Below are 18,334 nucleotides of genomic sequence, written 5' to 3' on the forward strand. Positions count from 1 at the left end.
AAATTTAAAGATTTTCACTTCTTTTATGTAACTTTGAAGATCAAAGTAATAGTCATTCCAAAGGGAAAAAATATCCAAGTGTTATTCAAAATTAAGCAGTTAATCATAGCTCTATAATTATTTTAATCTTTTTCCCAACACATTTATCATACCAAGGCATTGTTCCCTGATTTACATTTTTAACTTGCCAGAAAATCAAAATTCTGGTCAAAATTTGGAAGCTACAATGAAGGTTATAAGTTAACAGTCATTCCTATTGTTGTTCAGAATCAAACAGTAAATTTCATCTTTGTATATTTTCTAACACATTTGTCATTCCCAAAATTGTGGAAACAATTTATACCTATAATACCTGACACAAAATCAAAATTGAGAAATTTTTCATTACTTCAAAGGCTTATAGCTCAAATACAATGCACTGATTGTCCCCAATGTGGGAGTTATACTGTTTAGCCAAAAGAAGTGGCCAATTCTTTTGTATTCCATTGTTTTCAGCTGAAAAATAGGTGGGTTTGATCGAGAAGAAATATACCCCAGTGAATGTGGATTATGTGTGAACCGAGAGCTATGTGTGACTCAACCAAAATACTGCTACATGTACCCAGTAAACACACACAAAAAATATTTTATATACAACATTATAAATGCATTTTGGTATTGGTCTAACGTTTTAATAACATTTAAATGTTGGGTTATATAAAAGTCATGGAAACACATTTTATATGAAAAAACATTTTATTGCAAAATATTTGTTGGCAAACATTTTTTCAAAATATTTTGACAATACTAAATAAAATTTTGTTAACATGTTTTGCATCAAGTTTTCACTAATATTTTCTGAATGTTATTGAAACATTTTAAACCTGACATTTAAATATTTTTTGTAAAACGTTTTGTGCTTGCGGGTATTCTGACATGCAAATATGAAAAATTGAGGTGTTTCGCTTAGCGAGTTTCCGGTTAAATTTTTTTACAAATTTAATAAAAATGTTGATGGTATGCATCTTTTTAAAGACATTTATCTCAAAATATGGGCTGACAACACGTTCTAGGTCTTCAACAGAAACAGGTCACATCTGCGGTTTAGCACCAATAGTTCAGCACACCGCGCCATTGTTATGCTTCAAATTTAAAACCCAACATAATAACCAGTTCTACTACAAATACAATTCCCCCCAATCTGTCCCCAGCTTAAGTTTCTATGTAAACAACAAGAACCCTGGACCTTTTTTTTTTTTTTGTTCAAAAACAACAATCTAAATTCCTAGAGCGCAAATACACAAATCTCCAGCCATTCAGAATGTAATACCGCATCAGTCATCGGCAGGGACTTGGACGCAGACCACTTGGAGGATTGGATGTCTTCCCATCATGCAATGCACAAGGAGCCATTCTACTGTTCACATTTTGCAGGTTGGATGATAGCGTGTCTTTTGGTACAGACATGACTAAAAAAGTTTGTAATTTCAATTTAGGCAGTTAGATGACATTTTCTTTCTCTAATTAAAGAGTAAGAAATTTGGGAGGCTTTTTCCTTAGATTTGTTGGTTTTTGGAAGGAAATTTTACTTCCCATGTAATGATGCAAGACACATGGCTTTATTTTACTGTTCAAAATTTTACAGTAGAAAAGTTGAAAATTTAGGAAGCTCCTTCCTGGGAATATTGGAATTAGCGGGAAATTTTGCCAGCTCCTTTCTGGGAATATTTGGAATTAGCGGGAAATTTTGCTTCCCAGATTAAAAAATATCCAAGAAATTATGGAAAATTTGATTATCTTCTGTTGAAAATTTGGTTTATCTTCCCTGAAATTTTACATTATTTCCGAGACCTGGGGATAGGCTTCAAAGGATCTAAGAATATGCATGGTGCATCTGCTTTAAATAGCACCAATTTAATTAACACAAGGGCCCTACAACTGCTGCAAAGTTTACATAATAATACAATGAGATTACTTATTAGCAGAAACTAAATCTGGATTCAAACTTTCCTGGCAGGAAACTGCAATGCATTGTGGGTAGTTAAAAATTCCACATCTGGGTTTAGATACTAGTAACCTTTGTAGATTAAGACAACACTGCAGAGAAAATACACACATTACAGTTTCTACAGCACTTCAGTTTGCCACAGTTTGTAAAAACAGGCTTATGTATAAATACAAAATCTTTGAGAATCAAGTGAGTTTCATCAAAAGTGTGGGAAATCTATTTCATTGGGTTAGTTGAACAACTTTGTATGATATGTAGATATTGTAGCAAACATAAGATTTTTCTGGCAATACAGGCTGTATAATGAAAAGAAAGACTTCAGATAATACACTGTGTATCAAATTTGCTTCCATATTCGTTGACAACAACAGCCTAAAGATACATCATAATCTATGATCAGTTTGGAACTCGAACATACTTTAAAGGGGCAATCAAGAGTTTTTTGGTGCAAAGCATTTGGTTTACCCAATGATCACCAAAATATATCAACCATAAATAAGACTAATTTGGTGATAATAAGTAAGTATTTCATCCATATTGCAAACATTTTATTCATTTTGTAAGTGTCACTGGCCATCCCCAGCATAGACGCTTGTGTTCTTATGTAAGTTAACCCAGTTTCCAATTCGCTTGTGTTCTTATGTAAGTTAACCCAGTTTCCAATTCGACAGCCACATTTGCAGGAGAAATAAAAGTATGTGCATAATTTAAACTCAGAGAAAATATCTTACCCTTCCCAGAATCCTTTGCAAAATGATGCATCACCTCTATGACACTCCTATTACTTTGTACAGGTTCCCTTTGCTTTCATGATCAGAATAAACTGGCTAAACAGGGGTCAATAGTCAAGAAATAAATATCATTTTACAAGATCTGGATGTGCTCTGCAATGTTCATTGAGGTACTTTTTGTCACTATCGACCCATGTTGCACTATAGCCAACATATTTAATTCTCGATCATCAGAGCCAATTTGGGTACGCACAGTTATTTGCGTGAAGCGTACTACGCAAAGACCGGCGCTTACGGCGCAAACACAGCTTTTGAGAATTGACCAATCACACGGTCGTTGCTAGGCAAGGTCAAGGTTCGGTCATGCAGGTCGCACGAACGTGTTATTCTATGAAAAGTACGCTAACGCAGAAGGTACATCCTCTCATGATCGAGAATTTGTTATTTTGGCTATAGATAGCAAATCAGTACAGAAAATTGAAATGCATTGTGGGAAGTGTAAGACATCTTCTCTGCTTTATCCTTCCTTCACATTTTATTGGTCTATTTTAGATTGCGTTCACATTTACCATTTTTACAGTTTATTGGCAAATTTGTGCTTGCTCCAAAAATGTAAAAATCTCAACTTTGATGAATTTACGGGAATTCTGGTCTGGCAAATTACCGATCATCCCTTTATGGGAATCTCACAGAAGCCTTATATCAACGATCCATATATAAATAAACTTATAATGCCCTATGCACCCAAATATCCAGACTCATAATACAAAAACATGACATGTACAGTTCGTACAGACTTTGCTTTGATTATGGAAACATCACGCCACAAAATGCATCAAAAACCTGCTTCAAAACCTCACCGTCTAAAAATTCTGACAAGCCTTCTCCTCGTCAGCCACGCGGGACATAAAAATCAGATTGTCAGCTTTTAAAGATTAAATCGCATGAACATCCAGATAAAAAATGGGATGCCCTTAGGATGACAGAAGAACTGATGAGGCTCAGTGGCTAATTCAGGGAGAATCAAAACAAACAGGATGACGGAGGAACGCAAGGGGCTCAGAAGCTAATACAGGGAGTTCTGCATAGCAACTACTTTTATCTCAAACATGACAATCTCTAGGACAAAGTTCCTTCACCTTAATACACTTGTACACTCATAAAATGACCTTTGGATATGTTGGGTACAAAAACTCATCCCCCACAGCTTCAGGTCAAATTTTGGGGCACATTGGTTTAAATGGAGGCTTGAACTAAGCCATTTGCAAAAGAGACCATTATGGTTTAGTCAAACTAGGAAATGGTCACAGGGATTCCATATATGACAGATTGCATTGTTAAGCTTCCGATATATATGTAATGTAACCCCCCAGAAGCATACGACACTTTGGGTTTTTGTCTCAAAAGACTAGAGATGAGTAATACATTTCTTTGTTACAACAATGACATTAACCCATATTCATAATTTTATTCGTAATTCAACGGAGCTTATAACCCAAATTCATAATCTATACACTATATAGTAGTAGTATACAACACCACCTGAGATTTTGCTCAGGCAAATTTTCAAGCATTGTGTATAATCCCTCCCAGTGCGAAAAGTCGCCAAATCCAACCAAATTTTTCCTCAAAAATTGATTATCGTAATTATATTTGAAAAATTCATATAAATAGGACTTGAATGGATACAAACATGCCTTGAATTGGTTCAGTGGTTCTTAAGTTAGTCTTTGCTGTGTTCAAAAGAATAGCAAAAATATGTAATGATTTTCATAACCAGTAAATTGTCACCAACCCAAATGTTAATGATCTGCATGCTTGGCCATAGGCTTCAGCATAAAAATTCCAAGTTTTTAAGTTAAATTTTCTCAAAATATTACAAGCTATCTTAAAAACCACTGAACCAATACTAGGCTGGTTTGTACTCATTTTAATGCATTTTTCATGCTGATTCCAAATATGGTCATGAATATGTACAATTCTGAAATTGTTTAATTTTCAAAGAAAATTTGAAACTTGTCGTCTGCAGTCGACTCCGCGTGGAGAGGGCTTATGTACCAGCACCTGCCGCTTGGATTAACCATGAGTAAATCCACAAGTTTATCTCTGAAAACATCCCTAAGAAAATTTTAAGAATATCTGACCAAATACTTGGCACATTTTATTCTCATTTAAAAATAGGGTCTATCTACTTGGGTAGATTACAAAATACTTTGATGGAATTTATTATTCCATTAATTTTTCAAAATTTCATTACAATTTTGAGCTTTTGCTAAAGCTGTGTTCAATCCGAGCGTGTCACTGGTTAAGTCGGGTGCTAATTGCGATATATCGCATTGGATAGGCCTAGAACAGTGGAATGAGTCAGTCAGCGAGTCTGAGGCTCCAACTTGGTTGCTCCTCAATTACTCCCAGGGTTGACAACAATGGGATGTGTAATTCAAAATCTGCCATACCCCTGCAGAAGATTTAGAGCAGTCTTCCACAGAGGGAGTATGCTTTTCAAATGGAATTAGCTAGGGTTAATTATTTTGAAACCCTTACTCCCCATGTAAATGTTCACTCTAGCATGGCCTTCCACACTACTAGAGTGAATATTTCAAAGAGAAGTTACCCAATTATTGTCTTATTCTATTATAAACCCATACACCATCTGTGGATGACTTTAGTTAGGAAATCTTCCACAAGGGGGTGTGGAATTCAAATGGAATTACCCACATTTAAGTCCAAATTGCTGGTAAAATCAATGGAAAGTGATTAAATTTTTCTCTTAAACACAGTTTTCAGGAAATTGCCGAAAGTTGCTCCTCGCTAATACTCAAATTTCAGGGTTTCCAAAAATTTCAACTCACAAATCGACTGCTAAGTGCCAGGAGTAGGTATTAATGCAATAGCTGCCATGTATAGATGAGATACTATATTCACAGGGTAGCTATTGCACTTACCCACTTCTAGCACTGAGCTGTTGAAATGGCTGGTGAAATCACTGATCAAATTTGATGTTGTTTTCTATGGTTTAGGAAAATGGCTAGTATTGCAAAGTCAGCAAATATTTTCTTCAAAGCCAGTGGTTTCTAAAGAAATTATCAAAAACATTCCAAAGTCACCCAATTGGTCTACTATATGATGAGTGTGGCAACACTGCTACCAACTTCCCTATCCTCCATGATTCATTACCAAAATGTTATTCCGCATCTTTTGCGTCTAATTTGAAGTGTCCCTCTTGAATCTAATGTTTCACATCCATACAAGGAACTTCCGCCAGGCAAATCCAATGAATGCCGGGTATTTAGGCAAGATTTGGGAACAGCAAGGAAAAAAGAGTAACGTGATCACTTTGTGTGCGATTGGTCTATTCCAATTGAAATCCATACACCCTCTGTAGAAGTCATGACCTAAATCTCGCACACAAGGGGTGTAGATTTCAAATGGAATCACCCATTCTGGTAACTCCATTTAATAATCACCATCACTCCCTATGTGGAAGTTACAATCATGTCTTCAACAGGGGGTGTAAGGATTCCAACCGGAACAGCTCATTTATCTTCACCGCTTCACTGATTTCAAACAAGTTTGATTTTTTAACCTAATTTAGGAGGTTGCTAACATTGGCCTACAGCGGAGGTGCAATTTTCGTCGTCGTACTTGGCACATCTATCAGATTGGCTCATGCAAATTTAACGATGACGATCAATGTGTTCTTATCAACACTCTGTAGTAGGTAGAATGTGTACATGCATAGGGGAATCACCATTGATTTTGAAATTCTATTTTGCGAGAAATTTTGACGATATGGATTCTTCCGATCACTTTTCTTTTAATTTCCGAACCTTTTACGCACTCTACATAGATTCCTTCATGTGTTCTTAAATTTCATGGTAATTGCATAAACAGAAACAAAATTTACAGAGATTTTTTATCTTTTACCGATATCAATATTTTTTTATCAAGTCTCATGCAAAAATATTGCATAATGTGTATGAAGTTTGCAATTACCCCAGTTTTGCATATGCTAAAAAATACTGTAAACCGATCAATTTCTTGCAAAATTATTTTTTTTAGTCAAATTTTGTAAGCTATACAGCATAAGTAAGTAATAGTTTCATGTTAGTATATATTTTCTTTGAAATATTTATATGTACTTTTTTGAGTTTGGGGGGTTTTCAACTACTTTGCTGGTTCTTAAATGTTCAGATTTTGAGTTTTCAAATTATGCATTAAAGAAACCTATTTGTGCATTATTCCTTTTCATAGTAAAAGCAGCTGACTGTTCAGCACAAAAAATAGTGTTCCACAGAAATGTTCAATTTTTATAATTCAAAACAATAATTGTGAAATTGCAATTTTGTGCACATTTCATGGGGTATAAATAGCGGCCATTTAAAAGCACAAAAATATCCGCTGTCACAAAAAAACAACCTGTAAGCCCAAGGCACAGCAAAATCTCACAAAGAAACACTGTATTAACACAGAAATTTTCGTGAAGTTTATTTTCACAATTTTCATGGTTCATTCCGAACCGCAAATTTAAAAGCCTGTGAAAATAATTTTTACCCATAAACTTTAGTGTGTAACTGCTTGTAATCGCAAATATAAATAACTGCAAATCTGCTCTGATAAGTACAAATCTCGAAAAATTATTACCGCGAAAACATCAGACTTTACAGTATTACATAAGAATTCACTTCAAATGAAAGAATTTCGAACCCGCTCTCGAAGATTACATCTCACCTGTAAGCATCCATTGTGTGTGACAACAATTTGAATTCAATGTTAATTATCGGATGAATAAGAAATATCTCGCAGCGATACATTGAAAAACAAACATCTAATTTTACACCGTAATGGCAATGATGAATCACTCCTACAATTCTACACCCACAAGAAAAACTATCACTAAATCTATTGATTTTTGGAGTGTGTACGATACCCTGCATGCAAAAATTTCCGCATGTTTGTGTGCTTATCATCAAATGTACCCAATTTGATTCCGTTGTATGGTAAGTCGGCCATCTTAAACGTGCCCCACGTGTCGCAGTAGCAAGTAGCACATTGTAACATGTAAGATGACATTCTAGCATCGGTACCCAAATATGCATAATACATACCCAGCATATATCCCATAAGTCCATTTGCATACGATGCTACAATACGCTCGCAAACTCCGGTACATACGACACCGCTACTCCTTCTTACCACCAGTGAAGACAAGAAAATACTGATGCGTATGTCGTCTCTGCCGACTGATTTAATGTGGCAGTAGATAGAAACGGGCTAAGGAGCCTGTCGTCGACTGATAGTTTGCAAAGTCATCTAGTAAAGCATATACCGCACGGTAGGCTAGGCAGAATTAGTCGAGCATGATGGCTCAGTGTCGTTGCTACGTCCATGAATGAAATATCGCTACGTGCCTGGAAGGGTTTTCAGTGTGATGAACATTAACCTATTTTTCTTTGCACCGCAGTGTGAATGGCCTCGAATAACTATCGACTGCCCACCCGCTCCACCAACTGTACATTAATCATATCGAATTAGAACATTCTCACTCATGCAAATTTGGAATGTTAATTTCACTGTCTGTTGACCGAGTCAACAAAACTCTACCATGGTTGATGTTTTATGAATCAGCACTACCACTAAAAGCTGCGAACGAGTACTTCATTGCTATAAAGCATGTATTTGAGGGAAAAAAATTAATTTCAACCATCATCACTGTATCAAAAGTTCTCTAAAAAGTGTAAATAAGTCCAATTATAAGTCTTAACCTGTGAATGAACTCATTCTTTGAACTACAATGGTTTTAACATTCTAGTACCTAAAACATTCTGGTATGTTAAAGTTCTAGTTTCTTAAAGAACCCCCACTACCAACATATCCCCCACTATCAACATAAATACATAAATTTTAGGTCTCCAACAACTGGAATTTAAAAAACAAATATTGTATTCAACTTAATTAGCGCCCTTACCCTAATAAGTGTCCTTACAGTGACTACTGGCTAAGCGCCCCCTTATCAAGGCACTTGAACAACTGAATGCCATGAAATATCCAAATACAATACCTTCTAAACTTAAAATACATTGAATTTTAAATGTTTATGCTTATATTCCCATTTGTAAAGTTATGTTATAATTTAGTAAGTGCCCGGGTGCTAATAAGGTACACTGCATAATGCGTATGCATTATTGCAATAGCATTCTTCCAGTGAGCAACTCCAACATAGCTATAGTATTCAATTATTTTTTCCTTATATCTGATTCAGGGCTTACTTTACTTTTGAATAGAAATGACACCCTAGCCTTATACCTAATCCTAACCCCAAGTGTTAACCCTAAATGCTTGGGACATAGATTTACTAATCTTATGGCAGATCTTAAAGCTATTGGTCTCACTGATTGAATGGCATATTTTGTGGAAAAAATTACAAAATCGTCCCAAATCTTGCAGTCTAGTTTGGATGAAGAGTGTACCAACAACTTTGGGGAAAAAAAGTGTAAAGGTTTAACTTGCAAATTTGCTCTTCATGGAAAAAAGATCAATTATGTGAACTTTGGATGCTTTATCATTATTGTGGACACTTAGATATATACAAATGACTGAATAAGGTTTGTCTTCCTCTTACAATTTCAACATGTATCTCAACTATGCTCATCGCCTCATCTATCATGGCACAGTTATTTAACCCTGATTAGCTTATACACTCATAGCTTGACCTTTGAATACTTTGGGTACAAAAACTCATAGCCCCCAACTTGAGGTCAACATTTCAATTATATTTATTAGATAGAAGTTACTGGACTTTGCCACTGGAAGTGAGGTCATTTGGCTTGGCAAATGTTCCTAGTTTCACTTCTTCTTTCATTGCCCTAAAGGCTGTTCCATTTGAAATCCATACACCCCCTATGAAAGACAACCTTATTCTTCTACACGGGGGGTGGGGGGGGGTGGGGGAAAGGGGGTTAGATTTCAAAGGGAGTCAAATTCGGGTAACCCAATTTGAAATTCATACTCCCTGCGTTGAAGGTAATGTCTTCTACAGAGGGTATATGTATTTCAACTGGCATAGCCCATTTTGTTTGGCAGTGCATCAAAAACCAGCTTTTGTATTATGCCAGTTTTTATTGTAATAAAATATGCTTTGAAAAACTGAAACATTTCTTCCTGTTTCAGAGTAACATGATAGGGTTAAAATACTGGAAAACAACTTCAATAGGGAATATCAGGGTGAGGTTATGTCTTCCATTATGGATTTCAACTGGAATTAAGCCCCATGTTAGAAACCATCATACATTTTGTATTTTACATTTATGCCCAATGTCAATTAATGTCATCAAGCATTACCATCAAAATCGACAATTTTATAATATTATTAACTAATCACTTTATCTAACTAAAACTAATAATCTTTAATAAATATAACTGCTGACAGGGAAGGAAGGTTGAAAAATAAGTGTGCCAATAATTTCCTGTAACTAAACTAAAGAGAACATTACACACTACATGAAGCATCCAGACCAACACTAATTACTGATAATTATATCATCATACCACAATTAATCAACTCATGGATGTTTTAACACAGCCTCCCGATCACATTTCACAGCTCAACAACTTAATTTAGCAAAGTATTTATTTCTAATGTATTTTTATACACCCGCTATTCATGTGTTCGCACAGCGTGAGTGTGACTACCCCGGGGGGGGTTCTCAGTACAAATGACCATACGGGGACGTGCCGCAAATATGGGTAGCATTTTCAGCCTCTTGGTATATCAATGACCCCTTTTTCAAAGCCTATTTGGTATATGAATGGGTCCTTTTTTCTAATTTTTCTCAATTTTTTCGGAAAATAGCCCAATTTTTCGTTAATTTAGCAAAAATTTTCAACATTTTCCCAAAATTTTGGGAAAATTTGTAAAAACTAGGACAATTTGGGTTAAATTCGGCCGAAAATTTTGACTTTTGGTATATCAATGGGTCCAAATTTCTTGAAAAATTGGTATATTTATGGGTCCACTTTCAAAATCTCAGCGCACGTCCCTACCAAAACCAAACTTGAGTACCCCCGGTGACTACCCCGTAATACCACCTAGGATGTAACAGAACATCGTCAATAGGTCATGATAACAGCTTTGTCGATCATGTTCACGATTCTCACGTAATTGCGTCGACACAAATGAGTCTTTAACATGGTTATCAAAACCGGACTTGATAGATGAATATTTGAAGTATTCCTTGTTCATACTGACCAATGATATGGTGCTGCTACAAAAAAGGAATACAGAAGCAAGCTATTGAGTAAATGAATGCTTTATAAGAAATGACAATATTCTGTTTTGTTCAAGTGGATGCTTAACATGATTTTAAAAGTTCTGACCAACTTTATTAAAAGTTTAAAGTATTCAAGTCACTTTTCACGTTTTAAAAGCATTATATATTAATGATACAATTGTTTACAGGAAATGTTGGTTCCAACCAAAATCCCTGGCAAATATGATTTGGCAAAAAAAGTGGGTTTCTGATATCTTCAGGTATGGTATTTGTAGATTGTATAGATGCACTTAAATTTTGTTTGATAGTAAACATTATTTTCCTACAAGTTTTATGAAAGCTTATTAACCCCCTGAGCACTACCTGCGGATCTAACATTGACTCTGATTGGTCAAATACATGTTATCTTCACTTCAATCACCAATCAGAATGGAGCTTTGCAAATAGTTCAACCCAATTTTTTTGTGTGGTGAAATTATTCTAACAATGTTGCTGATTGGTCCAATTGATAATGAAAACTTCTTTTTGGCGAATCGGCAGGTAGTTCTCATGGGGTTAACATATCAATTATGCATTGTTTGTATGAATGGTTTGACAGCAAATAGAAGTAAACAAATAATAAAATCATCTGACTGTTTAATGAAGAGGCAATTTGAAAAAGCAAACACACCTTTCAAACTTGTTATCAGCGGAAAAAGTGTACTTTCCAGAATTTTGCTATCTAAATTTATGGATTACAAGATTTGAACTTAAATTATAATGCGGTTTGTAATTAAGGCGGCCGTACAACAAAGATTTGTAAATAACAAAGGTTTGTCCACACAAAGAATGCAAATAAGGTCATTAATATTCATAAATGTGCAAATAACAAAGACACAAATTATACAGCACCCTACCAAGTTAGAAGTTGAACAGGTTATTGTGTGTAAGCTGCAGAGTGGATTAAGGGAACTGGAATGAGCATTTATGGCGTTTCGACAGTATTTTTTATGGGCCATGAGAGCACCTCAGACGTATCGAATTGCACTCTGAATACGAAGCATGTCTTTCTGATATCAAATAATTTGAATTTTTTGAAAATCATGATATAATACAAATTTTATGGCAAATTTGATATTTTTCAAATTTTTGATATATAACAGTCCTCGAAGTAAATTTTATAAATCTAATGATCAGTGATCGAATTTAGGGAAAATAAATGGTTGTCCCACGGACAACCAGATTACAATTTCTGGTTGTCCGTCTAAGTTTTTGGTTGTCTTTAGGCCTACAAATGTGACTTTTTGCTAGATTTATGGTTGTCCGGCGGACAACCAAATCAGTATTTTTGGTTGTCCGGCAACTTTTTTAGTTGTCCCGGGCAACCGGACAACCAAAATTTCGAACCCTGCTAATGATATATTCTTAAAGTGTATGTAGCTGGGAGGAAAAGCCGACGATCAATTGAAAATGTTGACCTTTCATATTAAAGATATGGATTTTTTCCCAAAATATCCATATCTTCGATACGAAAGGTCGAAATTTTCAATTGATCGTCGGCTTTTCATCCCACCTACATACACTTTAAGTATAAATCATCAGATTTATCAAGTTTACTTCAAGTACTGTTAAATATCAAAAATATCAATTTTTAATGATTTGCCATAAAATGCGTTACATTATGCGAATTTCAAAAATCAAAATTATTTGATATCAGAAGGACATTCTTCAGATTCAGAATGCAATTCGATATGTCTGATGTGCTCTAATGTCCCACAATAAATACTGCCCAAACGTTCATACCCCAGCCCTTAATGGAAATGAAAAATGCATCTTGATCAAGGTTTACTTTGTCTAATTGTCTTATTACCTTTCATGTGCAAAAGGGATCCGGGAAAGTTCTTGATGTTAATCCAAATTGTGGGATTTGAAAAAAAAAATATCCTGATGAAACTTTACTTTAGTCTAATTGATAGCAATCTCTTTTAAAATAATTATTAGGGCTCTCAACTAACTGGTAATTATGTACTCGGGTACCCGATTGAATATATCTTTATTAAATTTTAGTTTAGTATAATACCACAACAACAATATTTCCAGTTATAATAATTGTTATCATATTTTAAGTGAAATACAGAAAGTTCTTGATGTTAATCATATTTATGAGATTTGAACAAATACCTTAGTCAGTTTTTCAAATAATTATTACGAGTAGCAAGCTCTTAATGTAAATCAAAATTGCAATTATGCATCGATTCATAACTGCGGTTACTTAAGCTTGTTTGAGCCCAATTTTGTTTTTTAAAATAATAGAAACAACAAAGTGCTATATGAATATTTATCATGGAAATAATACAAGATCTATCATGGTAAAATCTGGCTTTATAAAAAGCTTACTGGCTGGAACTCCATTCCTGACACCCAATACTAACCAAACATGTTTTTCTTTTGTCTGTGAAAAAGCAAAGCCGTTGAAATTTGTCCATTATGTTAATCACACACTGTCCCAAGTTTTCCATCAGAAATTTGTTATAAACCCTAGGCTATTCTTGTTGAAATCCATACACCCCCTATGGAAGATATGACCGTAATCTCCCACACAGGGGTGTAGATTTCAAATGGAGTTACCCATTCAGGTAACCACATTTGAAATTCACACTCCCTGTGTGGAAGATTGCAGTCATGTCTTCCACAGGGGGTGAATGGATTAAACTGGAACAGCCAAGTAAAGAAACAGCCACAAGCTTCCTACCCACAAGAGTGAAAGCCAATCAAAGAAAAACAAGTTACTAAAATGTCAAAATTTCCAAGTTCCCACTATTTGCACCTCACCATCGATCAACATTTTGTGTGTTTCCAACATGTTGCATAAGCATAGGGATCCTTTTCACAAGTGCTAAGGGAAAACATTGTTCGTTCAGATCGCAAAATTCCCTGTACGTTAAGAAATATTTGTTTTTAATTTTGCGCCGGTTATAAAACTAGAACATGAAAAATAACTCTGAAATTCAAACTTATTTTTCTGTTCAAGGTGTCAAAACAAGCAGTTTTTTATTGTAGCGACTCTTACCTTACACTGCACATGTCACAGACCGTGACCTCGCACCTAGACAAGTACACAATATGGTGCTATTCACTTTGAAAGAGCCATTCTTAGCAGCTCAAAAGTGAACACTATTCAGCGTGTTTGCTCTGGTTTCAAGTTTACGCAGACTAAGAATAGGCATAGAATCCAATGTCACAAAACAAAACAGCTTCAAAGCCTGAATCACCAATGGTCTTTGAAGAACGCTCGTTTACGTGTTTATTCACGGCTCCCGGGCATGAACCGAAGGTTTTATATTCTTTTTATTATTTCTAAAGTTGGTTGCACCTGAACTGTATAAAGCTAGGCCTACTCTGCTCCCTCTGGGGTTAATTGTCTCAAACTAAAAGTGCTTGCAACATAATGGTTTTGGAATATTGTGGGAAATAGGTGAACTATATTATAAATCCCTTGTGTTGGTAGACACAGCCATGTTGTAACTTTGTTTTCTGAAAATAGCATATAATATTTTCCGGCAAATCTATTTGCTCCATGCCTCTGTAAATTTGTTTTTAAAAACATTCTGAAACTAAGGCCAAAAGAATGAAAAAAGAATGTGTATTGCAATCTTCTGGCTGTCTCAAAAATCTGAAAATAAACAGTTGCATTTTATATTTTTGGTATAAAATGTGCACTAAAATGGTTTTCCTGTTTGTAATTTGTATCCCACAAGTCTAATATATTCTAAAAAACAAGCATGATAAACTGAAAATTGCTGTTTACTGTTGTATTTTGTGGGGACCTTGTATTTTTTTAATAATTGTCTGACATGGCAAAATATTAAAAAAATTATTAATAAGAAAACTGGCCGACTGACCCTGGTTCTGTAGCTTTAAGAGTAACACAATTTATTGGACTAATATTAATATTAAAATTTCTGTAATAGCTTTCTATAAAGTGGGAAGTCAATCCATAAAATTAGTCAAATCTGTAAAATTAGTCCTAATTAATCTCGGTATCTGAAACTATATAAAGTGGGAAGTTAGTCCACGAAATTAGTAAATTCTGTAAAAATTATTCTAATTAATCTATGTATCTGAAACTTGCATTCTATTGTAAGCACCAATATGAAAGCGCTAGAATTAGGGAAGTAAATATATGCAAAATTATAAAGCCTCACAACAGCATACTTCATCACAAGAGTTGACTTTAGCCAGTTGTTTATCATATTATGTTGCGGTTTCATTTTCTTTCATAGAATTACAAGCACTTCCTTGTTGACGCTGAGGCAATATTTTTAGTCCGTAATTTTTTAAAATTTTAATATTATATTTGAGTCAATATGAAATATGCCATGATAACCCACATCCCATGATGCATTGCACTAAGTCTTCGGAGTCATATGGAGTCGCCCATTCAGGTAACACCATTTGTACGTAACACACACTCCCTGTGTGTAAGATTAAGGTCATGTCTTCCATAAGGGGTGTATGAATTTCAACTGGAATAGGCCAATAGGGTAGTCAGTGTTCACAGAACATTATCAGGATTAGTTTTATATGTTGAACATTTATCTCAAACCTCATTGGTCAAAATAATTATCTTAATTTGGCAATATCATCAATACAGACTATGTGATATTTATAAAAAATAAAATGATGCATGATGGGAAGAAATGACAGTCTGCTGTTACGCTAGCCTTAAGAGAGTTAAAATCGCCCGTTACCAACTGACACTTTGTAAAAAAATACCTGCCCGCGCGGCCTGCCGTATACAGCACACCTGAAGTATAAATTTACATATAAGTCTGTACTAGTCAAAACATAAGTGTCGTTAGATTGACTTGAACTTTTCAATTTCACGAGACAAATTCATCGCCATGACGATGCAACAAGGTTGGGACAAATCAAGATGGCTGCCTCTTGCTGCACAGTCTGTTTGGCTAAAAAATGTAAATTATTCAATCTATTCATATATAGATCTGGCAGTTCTTTATGTGTTTTTTTAATATCCCTTCTCAGCTTTAAATATCCCTTCTTTAAATATCACTTCTTTAATCCCTTCTCAGCTTTAAAGGAAATTTAAAATCCATAAATGATGTCCATATCATACATTCTTAGAAGCTTGAATGAAATTGCTGATGCAGATTAATTTTGAGTTCATTCAATCTAGATTCACATTGATCTGGAATGCCAAGTACTCCCAAATGTTGATCCATTTTAGATCAAATTGAAATTAAGTTAATGGAACAAAATAATCTGGATCTGAATAATGTTGGATCCAAATCATTTTGTACTTTTAAGATTCACATTATTCAACAATGTCAATTTGAAGTACTCCAATTGGATCCATTTCGATCAAATTGACATTTGAATACTCTGTAAATAGATAAAAAAGATAATTTGGATCTGGATCAGCTCATGTTCTATTTAGATCCACATCTGATTTTGTTGTCAGATTCTCATTGATCTGGAATGCCAAGTACCAAGTACTAAAATTTGATCCACTTTAAATCAAACTGAAAGTCTGAATACAATTCCGGATAAAAATAATCCGGATTTGGATCTGGATCACCATCAGGTGTGAGAGAGTTCCACAAGATGATTATATCACACTACAGACAACAAAAACTTGTGAAATATATTGTCCCATACTTGTTACTTCCGTGCATAAAAATGAAAGGATTTTACAAAACAGGACTGTGCAGCTACACGATAGGATAGTCAGTACGCAGTGTTAAGGGCCATATATGCCCATCACGTCCCAGGCTGGGTTTATGTTGTGTCTATAGACGCTATTTTGTGTTAGCTCCCGACTAGAGAGGCCCTACTATACCTTGGAAATAATCGAGGTAGACAGATCAGGTAGAATGGAGGAAATGAGTACTGTAAAATTGGAAATTTTTGCGCTACATTTATTTTCGCGTTTTTTGCGTTCCAAGCTGCTAGCTGCTTTACCACGAAAATAACAACAGAGGAATATATTCTTTTGGTGTAAAGTTCAATGTAAGGAAACAACGAATAGCAAATTTAAAAACAATGAAAATCGTTCAAAATTGGCGAAGCGCGAAAAAGTAATCACACAAAAATTTCCACTTTTACAGCAGCGAGATGGTAATTTTTGTGCAAGTTTTATGGTCCTGAATGTTTTTTAAATTTTGCAAGATGGACACATAATAATTGCTAACAGTTTTCATATTTGCAAGTAGCTTTTCGCCTATAAAGAGGAAGCCTGCTAGAGCAGTTCATCTGGGGTGAACCAAACCTGCCTGGTTATCAAATTAATCAGTAACAAGGTTCTCTCTGAATTTATTAGGTGTTAATTGATGCAATAACATTAAAACTTCAATTAGCACCTGTCAAATTCAGAGAACCTTGTCACTGAATGATTTGATAACCAGGCAGGTTTGGTATACCCCAGAAGAACTGCTCTGGCCGGCTTTCTTTTTAAAAAGCCCAAAAATAGCAAACTGCATCAAAGTGTCAGATTCTGTGAATAACATATAGCAGCTATTCTGGGAAAATTTTATACTAATATTTTTTCAAAGCTTACCATCATGCTTTGTACTTTGAAGCAAACACCCTGAGTATTTGGACTAACTTGAGACCTGGTTTGCATAGTGACTGTTACAGTGAGTAAGTTCATGAAAATTCACACATTTGAGACTGAATAAAATGCAGACAATAATACATAATATATGGTATTCTTATTTTAACAAAATGTAGGTGCCATAAACTAAGAATCTAGCACTGGGCAGACCAATACAACAGCAGAGAGGATTTCTTACACTTCCCACAATGCATTTCTTCCATTTTAATTTGTTGTACTGATTTAATATCTAGTGCATGAGTTGAGAGCACGGTGGCCTAGCGGAACGGGTACTGACTCATAATCGGAAGGTTGCGGGTTCGAGCCCCGGCGACGCCATCGTGTTGTGCCCTTGAGTAAGGCACTTTATCTCGATTACTCCCCTCCACCCATGTGTTTAAATGGGTACTGGCATTCTTAAATGCTGGGAAGGTAACAGACTCGCTGTAGAGGAGGTGTAGCAATCCCCATATTGCAACATTACATGGAGGAGTCTGGCCCAATCGCCAAAGAAAGAGAGATGGGCACTCCGATCACTGTTTATACAGGGTCGTCTCCTTTACCTTTTTTTTAACTTTTACTTTACTTGCATGAGTTGATAGTGACAGAGCATATTCAGATCTTGCAGAATATGGGTTTTTTTCTTGACTTATTCAACCCATGTTTAGCCAGTTTATTCTCAAATGAATTCAAAGGGACCTGTACAAATTAGTACTAGAAATGTCATTTGATGTATAATGAGGTGATACATCAT

The 18,334-nt window shown here is 35.1% G+C and overlaps 1 protein-coding gene across 17 annotated transcripts in view; it reads right to left on the minus strand.

The window, feature by feature from the left end:
• LOC140143876 (muscleblind-like protein 1) overlaps positions 1-18,334 on the minus strand; it is a 485,567-nt gene that overhangs the window by 114,483 nt on the left and 352,750 nt on the right. The window contains exon 1 of one of the 17 annotated variants that reach the window (XM_072165697.1): positions 7,827-7,960. The exons of the other annotated variants lie outside the window; for them this stretch is intronic. Coding sequence (XP_072021798.1) covers positions 7,827-7,856 — 30 coding nt within the window. The 5' untranslated portion in view covers positions 7,857-7,960. Of the gene's footprint in view, positions 1-7,826; positions 7,961-18,334 lie in introns of those variants that run through there. 17 annotated transcript variants of the gene reach the window in all.

This window comes from Amphiura filiformis, unplaced genomic scaffold (genome assembly GCF_039555335.1).
Source record: "Amphiura filiformis unplaced genomic scaffold, Afil_fr2py scaffold_31, whole genome shotgun sequence".
NCBI classification, from domain to species: Eukaryota; Metazoa; Echinodermata; class Ophiuroidea; order Amphilepidida; family Amphiuridae; genus Amphiura; species Amphiura filiformis.